Source organism: Microcaecilia unicolor, chromosome 12 (assembly GCF_901765095.1).
Source record: "Microcaecilia unicolor chromosome 12, aMicUni1.1, whole genome shotgun sequence".
Classification (NCBI taxonomy): Eukaryota; Metazoa; Chordata; class Amphibia; order Gymnophiona; family Siphonopidae; genus Microcaecilia; species Microcaecilia unicolor.
Window position 1 is genome coordinate 63,741,613 of NC_044042.1, and position 14,480 is coordinate 63,756,092.

The 14,480-nt window shown below is 44.0% G+C and overlaps 1 protein-coding gene and 1 long non-coding RNA gene across 4 annotated transcripts in view; both read right to left on the minus strand.

Annotated features, from left to right (window-relative positions):
• Positions 1–8,323: 8,323 nt before the first annotated feature.
• The window catches only part of CALCOCO2 (calcium binding and coiled-coil domain 2), a 119,074-nt gene continuing 112,917 nt past the window's right edge, over positions 8,324–14,480 (minus strand). For all 3 annotated transcript variants that reach the window (XM_030221574.1, XM_030221573.1, XM_030221576.1), the window contains 2 exons: positions 10,732–10,748; positions 8,324–9,258 (listed from right to left, as the gene is read on the minus strand). In XM_030221574.1, the coding sequence (XP_030077434.1) occupies positions 9,070–9,258; positions 10,732–10,748 (206 nt within the window). In that variant the 3' untranslated portion in view covers positions 8,324–9,069. The remainder of the gene's footprint in view (positions 9,259–10,731; positions 10,749–14,480) is intronic.
• Positions 11,686–13,039, minus strand: LOC115482032. The gene is made up of 3 exons (XR_003944027.1): positions 12,995–13,039; positions 12,279–12,345; positions 11,686–11,719 (listed from the first exon to the last, which is right to left on the minus strand). It is a non-coding gene; the product is annotated as an uncharacterized LOC115482032 (long non-coding RNA).

A 14,480-nucleotide genomic window follows, 5' to 3' on the forward strand; every position in this document is an offset into this window, starting at 1 on the left:
CTCAGTACCCTTCTCCACCACCGCCAACTCCAGGCTCCGCTCATTCTGCCTCGCCTCACCCTATGCTTGGAATAAACTTCCTGAGCCCTTACGCCAAGCCCCCTCCCTACCCATCTTCAAATCCTTGCTCAAAGCCCACCTCTTCAATGTTGCATTCGGCACCTAACCTTTATACCTTTCAGGAAATCTAGACTGCCCCTATTTGACTGACTGTACATTTGTCCTTTAGATTGTAAGCTCCTTTGAGCAGGGACTGTCCTTCTATGTTAAATTGTACAGCGCTGCGTAACCCTAGTAGCGCTTTAGAAATGTCTAGTAGTAGTAGTTAGCCAGGCTTCCTCCCACAGTCTGAATATTGGTCTCATGAACTTTATCAAGGTTTTGATACAAAGCACTTGCATGAGTTTTAACTTACAGAAGCACGGCAACACAGAGGACTCTTTTCATTTCATTTATTTTCTATCCCATTTTTCTGCACAAGATCTCAAAACAGTTTACAAAAGGTACAATGAAAGTGGCTAGGATAATTTATTTGTGTTTTACATTTTGATATACTTAAATTATGTATCAAATTCCTCTGGTTTATTATCTGATAATCATTACATTGTATTGCTTTTATGATTCTGTATTAACTAATACCATGAATTATTTCTTACTAGTAAAAAAGGCCCGTTTCTGTAGGCAAGGAAACGGGCCTTAGGCAGGCAATTCCCCCCCCCCCCCCCCCGTGCTACGGCCCCCTCGAACCCCCCCCCCTTTCAGCGAACCTGTCGTTCCCCCCCCCCCCCGTGCCAGCGAAAACTGCCGCCAACGCCGCCGCCGTTGTTGTGCTACCTGTGCTTACAGCTGAAGTGTTGTTCTTCCCTTCCCATAGGTTCTTCAATCATCTTGTCTGGAAGTTCCTCTGTGTGCGTCTGACTTCAGACGCACAGAGTTAAACTTTCTGAGAAGATGATTGAGGAACCCACCCGAAGGTAGTGCACAACAGCGGCAGGAGGGGGGTGCGGTTTTCGGCGTTCCGGGGGGGGGGAATCGACAGGTTCGCGGGAGGGGGTGGGTTTCGAGGGGGCCGTAGCGCGGGGGGGGGGGGGTGACAGCTGATTCCGAGGCAGTAGGAGGAGTATGGAAACACACTGCGCGTGTTTCCCTACTCCTCCCCTTGCCTTGGAATCAGCTGTGTTGACGTCAGTGACGTCCGTGCGTGTCTGCCTCGCAGACCACTTGCAGCCAGGGAGCCACGGACCCAAGCATAGAACGTTGGAGGTGAGAATTATTATATAGGATTATTATGCATTGCTCTTTTTGACTAGGTAATACACATTGAGTATGGATTTTAGAAAAGTGTGACCAAAATTAGATTAGATACTTTATCCAAGATGGAGGGCGTTCAGCCCACTTTATCGAGGAACACAGCCAGCATTGGATGTGTAAACAGGGTGAATGTCCTGGGTCCTCATTCTGCAGGAGGCCCCAAGCCTAACTAAAGCTGCCTGCTGGTGTGTTTTGGGGCCTGCTCTCAAACGTCTCCTTGTTTAACACCGGCTCTTTCCAGGAATGACACAAAAATCAAAATGAAGAGGTAGATCGTAAAGATTAGAACCAGCTATTCCCAACCCAGTCCTCGGGGCACACCTAGTCCCACTGGGTTTTCAGGATATCCACAATAAATATTCATGAGTTAGATTTGCCCCCAACAAAGCCGGCTTTATTTTCAGTGCTAACCAGGCATTTTCAGTGGTGATAACTGGTTAAATGCTGCTGAAAATGACTGATTATCCACCAAGATGTGAGAAAAACTGGTCAGCGGCTGTTCTTGGCCGTTTAACTCACGCTGAATTTCAGACCCTAAGGTGTCAAATCTATAAGTGGAGACCTCATTGTAGGCACCCTGATGCCACGCAGTGAGAGCCTATTCTGTACTGGCACCTTGGTACTGGTGTGTCTACCATTTACATTCCCCAGTTAAAAGATCCATAGACCTGACGTAACTGTGGGCACTTACATGTGGCAATTGCACATGTAGGTGATAAAACATAATTTATGCATTTTCTTTAGAAATCTAGGCACAGACATCTACATCAGCTCTAGAGTTGGTGTAAATGTCTGTCTATGCTTGTAATGTAGGTGTGGGTTATGCTACATATGCTAGTATTTTATAAAGAAATTAGGAGGCCTATTTTTCTTTATAAGATTGTGCCTAAGTAGGGGCCTTTTTATAAAATTTTCCTTATACTGCTGCAGTTGCCTTGAAGAACTGAAGTCCGCTCACAGTGTTACATTTTTGTAGGTACTACTGTGCATTATTCTGAACATTTACATTGAAGTTCCTGTGCAACCAGAGATTCTTGAATCTCTCATGTCAAACAACTTGCTTTTGTAGTAATTCACACATTACAACACATCACTGTGCAGTGGCCAACAGAGCAGAGGAAGATGGGCCTGATAATTAAAAAAAAAATCTGAACTCCTAAATTTAGGCCCCTAAGTTAGACTTTTCAGTCAAACTGAGGAACCTAAAGGGAGTATTTATCAAAGTGCTTTAAAAGGCGGGCTTGTGCTTTAAAAGGAATCACCAACCTCAGTTCCAGTGCTTGTGAGCCGCAAGTAGAGTTATTGTATCGGCCTGGGAGCACTGGGCCAACATGTCACACCCAGTGCTCTCAGGCATATCTTAAAAGGACCAGAAAATGTACTAAATAGGCGAGGCCAGGGCACCCCCCCCCCCCCCAAAGCACAAACCTTCTCTAGTGGCCCCCTGCCAAATCAAGCCTCTCCCCTAATAGTGACCTCCCAAACTGAAGGGCCCCCTATTATTGAACCTCTTTGACTATCCCCCCCAACACATACATACCAGGAGGCCCTCTCTCCATCCTCCTGAAGGTTCTCAGGCCTACAAAATATGTTGTCCCTAGAAGTCTGGGCAGGAGCAATCCTCAGTCACTCCCACTCTTGCCTTGCTAGCACCATCATCCAAAGTGGTACTGGTAACCCCTATTGGTACATAAGTATTGCCATACTTGGACAGACCAAAGGTCCATCAAGCCCAGCATCCAACAGTGGCCAATCCAGGTCACAAATACCTGGCAAGATCCCCAAAAAAGTACAAAACATTCTATGCTGCTTATCCCAGAAATAGTGGATTTTCACCAAGTCCAATTTAATAGTGGTCTATGGACTTTTCCTTTAGGAAGCCAGCCAAACCTTTTTTTAAACTCTGCTAAGCTAACTGTCTTTACCACATTTTCTGGTAATGAATTCCAGATTTGACTTACACGTTGAGTGAAGAAACATTTTCTCCGATTCATTTTAAATGTACTACTTTGTAGCTTCATCGCATGCCCCCTAGTCCTAGTATTTTTGCAAAGAGTAAACAGATGCTTCACCTCTACCCGTTCCACTCCACTCATTATTTTATAGACCTCTATCATAGTCTCATATTACTATCGCTAGGGGTTATTTTTCCATATAAATGAAAAGAAAGAGGAAGCATGATATACCAGGGGTACAGTGAATGATTACCAAATATCAGAATGCAAGGCATGAAGGAAACTGTGCAGCAGATGAGGATGGAGGAAGCAGAAGTTGATGGTGATAGTTGCCACAGAGACCAATAGAATGCCTTCTTACAGAAGGAAAAAAGTGGATCTACAGGAGGGGGGGTCTAATGCAGTTCCAGAAGTAAGAAATGGGTAAGATCTCTACTGAATGCAGAATATGAAGGAGAGTGTAATAACTGGACTGAGATAGCAAACAAGCTAATCATTTCTATAGTGCTACTAGAGGTATGCAGCGCTGTACACATTACATATAGGTACTTTCTCTGTCCCTAGTGGGCGCACAATCTATGATTTATACTTGGGGCAATGGAGGGTTAAGTGACTTGCCCAAGGTCGCAAGGTGCTACAGTGGGACTCAAACTGAAAATTAGAGTCAGAAAAAGAACTTTATTATTAACATATACAGGCATGAGGCTGTGAATGATTCATGGAGATGTGAGGCAAAAACAGATTTGCAGACAGGAAAACAATTATTGATGTTGCCAAGGGCGAAGGAGGAAGCCAGCAAGGCCAGAAAAGAAAGGTTTTAATAAAGACAGGAAATAATCATGGTTTGAACTATAGAGGGAAACAGGAAGGAACAGATCTTGGCTGTGTTTTGATGGGAAAGAAGATTTTAGACATTGGTGGATGTGGAGGAGGGATATGAAAAACTGGTGGAAGGTAAATAGGATTCCATGGCAAAAAGGGCTCCAGAGCTGATTCAGGAAACTACAGACCAGTGTGCCTGACGCTGGCGCCAAATAAAATGGTAGAAGATATTGTTAAACAACAAAAAAAAAAGAGCAGAAGTAAACCCCTAACAGTCCACAAAACAGAAACAAAGAGAAGAAAGGGGTAGACCAATGTGATTCCAAAGTAAGTAGTTTATTGACAGGGCTGTGCCTAGGGTCTCTGGCGCCCCCCTGCAGACTATCAGTTGGCGCCCCCCCCCCCCCCGTGAAAATGATCACGCCCCCCCCCCCCCTGCTGAATATGATCGCTCAGCACTTGCCACACTGAAAGGAATTGTCAGCAATATTCTTAGAAACAAATTGCTATACATTGCAAAATAAGATAGCAGATGTAAATTCTCAAAGTGGACATATTCCAAACGCTAAAATGAAAATAAAATGATTTTTTTCTACCTTTGTTGTCTGGTGACTTTCTTTTTCCAATCATGCTGGCCCAGTATCTGAGTCTGCTGCTATCTGTCCTCTTAACTCCATTTCCAGGGCTTCCTTTCCATTTATTTCTTTACTTTCCTCCTTTCTTCTTCATTTCTTGCTCTATATCCATTTCTAGCAATTTCTCCTCTCTCCCTGGGTCCTGCCCTCCCATCCATGTCCATTCTTGTCCCTCTATGCCCTTCCCTCCTCCATCCATAGCCAGCAATCCTCCTCTCTCCCCTCCCCTCCATTTCCAGCAATTTGTCCTCTCCCTGGGCCCCCATGTCCATCCTTGTCCCTCTCTGCCCTTCCCTCCTCCATCCATAGCCAGCAATCCTCCTCTCTCCCCTCCCCTCCATTTCCAGCAATTTGTCCTCTCCCTGGGCCCCCATGTCCATCCTTGTCCCTCTCTGCCCTTCCCTCCTCAATCCATAGCCAGCAATCCTCCTCTCTCTCTCCCCTCCCCTCCATTTCCAGCAAATTGTACTCTCCCTGGGCCCCCATGTCCATCCTTGTCCCTCTCTGCCCTTCCCTGCTGCATCCATAGCTAGCAATCCTCCTCTCTCCCCTCCCCTTCCAGCAATTTGTCCTCTCCCTGGGCCCTGCTGCTGCCCTCCCATCCATGCCTGTCTCTCTGCCCTCCCATCCATGCCTGCCATAGGCGGTCGGTGGCCCAACTGTTTGGGGAGGCTAAAGGGGGCGGGGTTATGGGTGGGCCAGGGGCGGAGCTTACCTTCATAGGTGTTTGACAACACACAGAAAAAAAATAAGTAAAAATAAAAGTCACAGTTAATACCTTTTATTAAATTTAGATATTAGATATGTATCATATGTCAAAGAATAAAGTGGTTGCTCAAAGCATATACTAAACACAATCGCTCAACTGCAAAACACTATGCACAACTTTGCGCAAAAACACACTCAGAACCTTACTGTACCATAAATATTACACTGGGAAGACCCTAATACACCAATATACCACCATACGGAACATGCAGACCGTCAACAATATGAAACAAGGGATCATAATATCATGATACGTGTAGAGCCAAAAAACACCCTTTTAGGGTGGCTAGTGTTCACAATGAGCTCCTTTTATTAACGACCATATGTAGATCCTTCAAGAGGTAGTGTGTCATGATTTACGCTGTACACCCTTTCTGGTGTTTTGGTGCCACCTCAGTAAGGCCAACACACAATCTCTCCACTGCAAAACACTATATACAAACTTGTGCAAAACACACTCATAGCCTTACCAAACCATAACAGCACTAATTCCAAGGACAGGACGAGCTACAACCTTTATGTGTGGAAAGGCAGCACTATAATTACACCGGGCTCTAAAACACCAGTACACAACCTAGTGAAACCAAAATAAAACAAAAAGGGCTGCAAATACTTCACGCTAGCAGAATACTGCATCTTGATCACACATGAAAAACACATGGCTTAACAGATATGAAGGCAAACTACAAGAAGTCAGACTCAGCATGCAGCAATACTAGAAACATTGAAACTTACATGCAAAATATCACAGATGTACATTTCCAAAAGCTGACATATTCCAATTAATAAATTTTGAATAAAAAATGTTTTCTACCTTTGCTGTCAGAGCATTTAGTTTTTCTATTAGCTTTGGTCCCAGTGTCTTCTTTCCATTTGATATTTTTTTCTCTCACCATGTCCACCATCTTTCTGTATCCTTATGCGTCCTGTCTACCACCCTATCCTTTCTCCAGTTTCAACATCTGCCCTCAAAGTGTTCCAATCCAGCCTTTAAATTCAGCAATTTCCCCTCCATCCGTATAAAGCATTTCTCCTCACTCCCCTCCCCTCCATCCATGTGCATCTACAACCTTTGTCTTCTCTCCCCTCCATCCATGTCCAGCATTTCTCCTCTCTCCCTTCCACTCCATCCGTGTGCATCTCCTTCCTTTATCTTTCCTTCCCCCCCATCCTTGTCCAACATTTCTCCTCTCTTCCCTGCCCTCCACTCCATCCATGTCCAGCATTTCTCCTCTCTTCCCTCCCCTCCATCCATGTGCATCTCCTTCCTGATGTCCCTCCCCTCCATCCATCCATGTCCAACAACTCTCCATTCTCCCCTTCCCTCTCCTCCATCCATCCACCCATATCCTGCAAATTTCCTCTCTCCCCTGTCCCCATTCATCCATCCATGTCCAGAATTCTCCTCTCTCCCTTGCCCTCCCCTCCATCCATCCATCCATGTCCAGGAACTCTCCGTTCTCCCCTGCCCTCTCCTCCATCCATCTCCAGAAAATTTCCTCTCTCCCCTGTCCCCATTCATCCATCCATAGTAACATAGTAGATGACGGCAGAAAAAGACCTGCATGGTCCATCTAGTCTGCCCAAGATATGAGTTTATCTTGAATTTGTACCTGTCTTTTTTCAGGGCACAGACCGTATAAGTCTGCCCAGCAGTATTTCCCGCCTCCCAACCACCAGTCCCGTCTCCCATCACCGGCTCTGGTACAGACCGTATAAGTCTGCCCTCCCCTATCCTAGCCTCCCAACCACCAACCCCTCTTCCCCCCACCTGCTCCGCCACCCAATTTCAGCTAAGCTTCTGAGGATCCATTCCTGCTGCACAGGATTCTTTTATGCATATCCCACGCATGTTTGAATTCCGTTACCGTTTTCATCTCCACCACCTCCCGCGGGAGGGCATTCCAAGCATCCACCACCCTCTCCGTGAAAAAATACTTCCTGCCATCTTTTTTGAGTCTGCCCCCCTTCAATCTCATTTCATGTCCTCTTGTTCTACCGCCTTCCCATCTCCGGATCCCATCTTCCCATCTCCCATCATCCATGTCCAGAATTCTCCTCTCTCCCTTGCCCTCCCCTCCATCCATCCATCCATCTATGCCCAGCAATTCTCCTCTCTTCCCTGCCCTCCCCTCCATCCATGTCAGCAATTCTCTCCCCTGCTCTGCCCTCTCCCCTCCTGTCCAGTGATTTCTTCTCTCTCCCTGCCCTGCATCCATACATGGCCAACAATTCTCCTCTCCCCTGCCCTCCCCCCTACATGTGGCAGGCTGCAGCGTTTTTGCTAGGCAGCTCTGGCTCTCCCTCCTTCCTTCCTTGGTTCCCACTCTGGCTCCCCGATCAGCAGCCCCCCCCCCCCGCGTGTTTTAACCTTTACTCTCCGACGTGGCAGCGATGTCAATCAATGAAGAACGCACAACAGACTCATTTCTAGCTTCTCTCTTCACACAGTGTCCCGCCTTCAGCGTCAGCGATGATGCATTTCCTGTTCCCGCGAGGGCGGGACACTGTGTGAAGAGAGAAGCTGGAAGCGAGTCTGTTGTACGTTCTTCATTGATTGACATCGCTGCCACGTCGGAGAGTAAAGGTTAAAACACGCGGGGGGGGGGGGGCTGCTGATCGGGGAGCCAGAGCGGGAACCAAGGAAGGAAGGAGGGAGAGCCCGAGCTGCCTCGCAAAAGCGCTACGCTTGTGAGGGCAGCAGGGAAGTCCGAAGTCCACGATTGGGCTAGGGCGCCGGGACGAGGGTAAGCACCGTGGCGGTGCCCTCCAGAGGTGGGCGCCCCCCTGCGGCGCTTACCTCGCTTACCGCATCGGCACGGCCCTGTTTATTGATGAGTAATGGTCAAAAGTGACTCGACGCAGTGAAGCGCCTGTCTTTGACACGCTATTTACCTAAGCTCAATCCGTCAGTACCTTTGAAAAATATGTGCTTGACCCCATCAGGCGCTGAAATGCAGGACTACGTCGAATCACTTGCTTTGGAATCACATTGGTCTACCCTTTTCTTCTTTTTGTTTCTGTTTTAGAAGCTATCATGTTGAAAAGGTGGCTCTTATGGCTTGGGCAGAATTTATGCCGTTACACTGAAGAGGTAAATGAGACAGTTTGTAGGCGATGATAGAGTATCAGGTTAAGGGAGTTTCTGTTTGGGGGAGAATAGAACAGAAAGGAGAAGAGCTTCTATAACAGAACTGATGGAACTGAAGAAAGGAGGGGTATGTGAACGCTGTAGTGTTTTGGTTAATTATCTGAACTTTAGCTTGCTTTAAAGGTACAGTGATGCACAGTTTTGTGGGTCATAAGTCAATTCTGTCCATAAGAGAGAAAAGAGGAAAACTACAAGGAGAGACAAATTAGCAAAACTTTGAACTTGCAAGAGGAAACAAAGAGCAGACTGATGAAAATACTGAGCACAGTTTACTTTCCTAGGGAAAGGGAAGCTACAAGCTGGCAAAAATCACTGATAAACCTAATCGGAGTAAAATAACTGCACTCTGCATGTCCTAAAGAGCCACCAGTTTTCAGAAAAGAAGCAGCGAACACTTTAGCATTTAACTGCAATGAAGAAAGTGCCTTCAGTTTATGGAAGACTCCAGGACATGGCACAAAACATGATCATCATAGACCTGCTTATTGGAAGCCTCAAACGATTGTTCACATGAAGGACACGTTATTCTGTTACCCCGATAAGGATGCCCAACATCTGGGTCATTAACATTCTCAGAACATTTCTCATCACGCTTTAGACATTTTTTCTTGATGATCTGAAAAGTAAATGGAGTCATCAACCACATTTGGAAGACAGGCAATGACATCAAATAATATTAATGCACACAGACGGGAAATTATCATTGTCATCATCATTATCATTGTATCCCCATAGTCCTTATGGATTGTCTTGTCAACTAGAAGACAACCAAAACTGGAGTGGAGGAGTAGCCTACTGCAGTGGACTATGATCCTGGGGAACAGGGTTTGATTCCCACTGCAGCTCCTTGTGACTCTGGGCAAGTCACTTAATCCTCCATTGCCCCAGGTACAAATTAGTACCTGTATATACTATGTAAACCACTTTGAATGTAGTTGCAAAAACCACAGAAAGGTGGTATATCAAATCCCATTCCATTTCCTCTTTTTTTTGGCCAAAATTAAATTTGCTGCTGAAATTCACCACTTGGTTTCAGCTGAAATCGAAGCCAGAACTGGCTGCTACTGCTGCAAATCAGCACTACAGTGCCCCCCCCCCCCCCCCCCCGCTCTGCCCCACTCCTGAATAGGAGCAGCTCCAGCCCCTTCTCTCCCACACATAGGTTGATCGTCTAGTGGTGAGACTGCCTGCAGCCACAGTCACTTAACCCTCCATTGCCCCAGGTACAAATAAGTACCTAAGCTGCATTGAGCCTGCCATGAGTGGGAAAGCGTGGGGCACAAAAAATAAAAAAAGACATCATGGGCAGGAATGAGTGGCGAATGGGATCACTCTTGCTCTGACTACACCACTAGACCACCAGCGACTGTAAGGTAGACCTGGGGGAAGGGAGTAGATCTACCTCTGTTTGGGGGGGGGGGAGGAGGGGAAGCTGCTCCTGTTCGGGGGGGGGGGGGAGGAGTGGAAAGAGTGCTCCTGTTCAGGGTGTGTTAGGGGGAGGGGGGAGTGCTATGGGGAGACAGCACAAAGTTTCTGTTTTAGTCAAAAATGCATCGGCTTTTTTGGCCAAAACTAAAGCAAGGCCAGATATCGATTTAAGGCTGGTTTTGACGCTGAAACCAAACCTGAAATTCAGTCAGCTTCTATTGCCAACATTTAATCAGGGTGTCATATAATAAAGTCATAAGGTCTTATATTTGGCACCCAGAAGGCAAAGGCCTAAGCAGACATCATGGAAATGTGGATAAATGCTGAAATTGGCTGCAACAATCTGGCCACTCAGCATTAACCACTGGGGGCAATTGGGGGAGAAGAGGATCTGCTATAAACTAATGGCACCAGCCCTGGCACCTCTGCTTTTCATTTGGAAGTCAAAGAATTAATACTTACACAGTTGTTACAAATGAAAAGGTGTAACCTACACAGCAAAGGTAAAAATAACAATCTAGTGAGACCACTATGAGAACTCAAGACTACAGCATGTAGCTGCTGCTCTCTGTGGGAAGCTGAGTAATCCATTTACCATGCAGAAATTACTTTCAGCAAACAACTGGGGAAAAAGAAGCAGTGTTTAGATACATATACTCACCACATCTTCATGAGATGCTACAAAAAAAGAAAGCAAGGGTTAATATAACATCCATTTCTAGAACTCCTAAAATACATCCTGTGGGGTTCCTTAGTCTCTGAATCCTGTCCTGCATGTCCAGTACTGTATGGGCTCTAATGAAAGCAATTAATTCTTTTAGAACACTGGATGCAGGGAATGATGCTGGATTTCTCGAGACATAAAGAGGGGCATAATCGAAAAGGGGTGCCCAAGTTTTCCTGAGGACGTCCTCGCAGGACATCCCGGCAAAGCAGCAGGGAAACCCGTATTATCGAAACAAGATGGGCGGCCATCTTTCATTTCGATAATATAGTTGGGGACACCCAAATCGAGAAATTTAGGTTGACCTTAGAGATGGTCATCCTTAGAGATGGTCGTCCCTGATTTTCAACCATAATGGAAACCGAGGACGCCCATCTCAGAAACAACCAAATCCAAGTCATTTAGTCGTGGAATGAGCCAGCATTCGTAGTGCACTGGTCCCCCTGACATGCCAGGACACCAACCGGGCACTCTAGGGGCAGCAGTGGACTTCAGAAATTGCTCCCAAGCTCCCTTACCTTGGGTGCTGAGCCCCCCAAAACCCACTTCCCACAAGTGTACAACACTACCATAGCCTAAGGGGTGAAAGGGGGCACCTACATGTGGGTACAGTGGGTTTGTGGTGGGTTTTGAAGGGCTCAAATTTACCACCACAAGTGTAACAGGTAGAGGGGGGGATGGGCCTGGGTCTGCCTGCCTGAAGTGCACTGCACGCAGTAAAACTGCTCCAGGGACCTGCATACTGCTGCTGTCAGGGAGATGGGTATACAGTCACAAAACAGAGGGAAAGCAGCATACAAAAGCAACCAAACAAACAGAAAAAGTAAACACTGGGCCTTCAGGAATGAGAAAAATGCAATCCTTTATTAATGATGAATACCCGACACGGGCCGTGTTTCGGCGTACAAACGCCTGCATCAGGGGTCTAACGTAAAAAATACATAAACATATATCATTAAAAATTATATATAATACAATAATGCAGAACCAACATCAAAATCAAAAATGCATATGCATGCTTACATAAACATACATACACATGTATATTATAAAAAATTTTTAAAACAAAACATAGTTATCATGGTTACAAGAATATACATATAAAGAATGATAAAACATAATAACATATGATATAAAACATCATCATCATGACCTGAGAAATATTAACCAACAATCCATACATATATCGTCATATATCTATCTCCCCATTTACATGTACTTATTCACAAACTTAAAAAAACTTACTCATACATACATATACCTACATACCATAATGTTATATTTCAAACTCATGTGTGCAGATCTGTGAAGACCTTACCATCTGGGGTAAGTGTTGCAAAAAATGAGTGCAACAGGGGCTTATGAACTTATAGTGCACGCTTTCAAACACTCATACCATATAAGTAACTTTACTGATTACAGACTCTGCATAGAAAATAGAGCATAAAAGTAATGATAATAAATAAATAAAAATCAAACCTTACCAAAAAGCTCTTCTAGGTCAGCTAGTTAGCTAGTAGATAAAGATGATTAACAAACAGCTTATATTCCCTAATATAAAAAAAGGGACAGAGTTTTCAAAATTAATAAATACTTTCCAGATCCATAAATAACATTGAAACGTCCTTCAAAATTGATCACTATTTGTCAAATTCATAAAAAACATTAAAGTGTTCAAAAGCATTCCCATGCATCCACATACAATAAATGAGCAATCGGGTAAAATAAATATCTGTTTTAAACCACTTAACAGTCGAAAAAAACCAACAGTCCGACATCACCTGAAGCAATATTAGCACAGAATCTATCATCCTAAAATATCTTGTCAAAGGAGAACTTAAAATCTTACCCGCTGTTCGGGCAGCCCGTTTGTGGGACGCCTACAGTCGCGTCACCCACCAAAGATTAAAAGCATGCGCAGCACAACGTTTGAAAAAGACATCACGGGGTATATTCTAATATTTAAAACAACTCCACATTTATGAATCATAAGCGCAATAAAATTAGATATTATCCCCCAAAACAAAGATTCATTCACATCATATCCTAAGTATCGTACGTCAGACAAATTACTGATCGTGGGAATATGTGAAAGTCCAAACGGATATCTATGTGCGCTGCGTAAAGGATGATAAATAACTGAAATGGTACGAATCATAAAATTATATTATCTTTTCCTTAAAGAAACCGATAATCTTACCCGGTGTTTGAACAGCTCATAGATAAAACGCCTTCAGCCGCATAAACCGTCAAAAGTTAAGGCATGCGCAAAGCTATGTTTAAATGGACGGAGGGAGGAGGAAGTGAAGTGACGTAATGGGGCTAGTCCGAATATTTAAAGTGATATAACATTCACATGTTGTAGGCACAGACAAATGATGTATATATATACATCAATATACAAAATCCCTCCATTCACATCTAATCCTTAAAATTAAACAAAATTATACTTCTAAAATGTCTGAAAAGCCCCAATAAATGCTGCATATACTGCATAAAAAAGACCTAAAATGGTTTCACACATAATGAAATACATAGGAACATTTTGCGTAGTTTTACTTAAAATTACAGTATCTGGTATCATAACTCCATATTATTATACATATCCCTTCAAATCAAGTCACTTAAATTCCTTAAAAAGCATACAATCATAATATAAACAAATATAATAACACATACTTGAATTACATATTGGTCATAACCAAAAAAAACCTTCTGAACATATAGAGAAATATATAAAGAAACTGAAAAAATATATGTATGAAAAAATATGAATGAAATAAATAAATAATATATGTATTAAAAAAAAAATATATAAAAAATATATATAAATACTGTAAGTAGACTTGATGATAACTACTGATATTCACAAACGACAAAAAATAAAACACAAACAGAAAAAAAGAAAAAAGAGAAAGAAGCCCAGAAAAAAAGAGACCAGTCCAAATGGGGTCAACCACAGAGCACAAAGACCCTTAGGTAATAGATGAGTCAATCTTCCCTTCCTTTAGGATTTGTGAATAATTCAATTATGGAGCTCCTTACAAAAACACAGATAGATCCATTTCAGAGTTGAGACCAGCAGGAAAGACCGTATTCAGTTCAAAGATAAAGCGTTGTTCTTGCTGCAGCAGTATCTTATCAATATCAGAACCCCGCCATGATGCCTTGATGACCTTGAGTACCAATAACTTCAGATCAGTAAAGTCATGTGCACAATCAACACAATGTTGGACCAAAGGTGCCGTGATGTTCTTCCTCTTGATATTACTCCTGTGCTCAATCATCCTTAATTTGAGTTTCCTAATGGTCTTCCCTATATAAATCAAGTTACATGTACAGATGATGAGATAAACGACGCCCTCTGTATTACAGTTTGAAGAGTGCCTCAGATGGTACTGTTTACCTGTCTGTGGATGAATAAATGTGGATGTGGTCAAGCTATATTGGCATACAGAGCATGACCCACACGGTTGATGTCCCGTGTGTGGGGGTGAATCTAAGGGTCTCACTGGTAAGGCTGATGGTGCCACAATCTCCTTGATATTTCTGCCTCGTGTATGGGCTATTGTAAGCCATTTGTTCTGAAAGCAGGGGTGGCCCTCCAGAATATGCCAATGTCTCCTCAAAATTAGTGACCACTGGGGGAGTAAGGGAAAGTTATCCCCGATTCCCTCCAGTAGTCA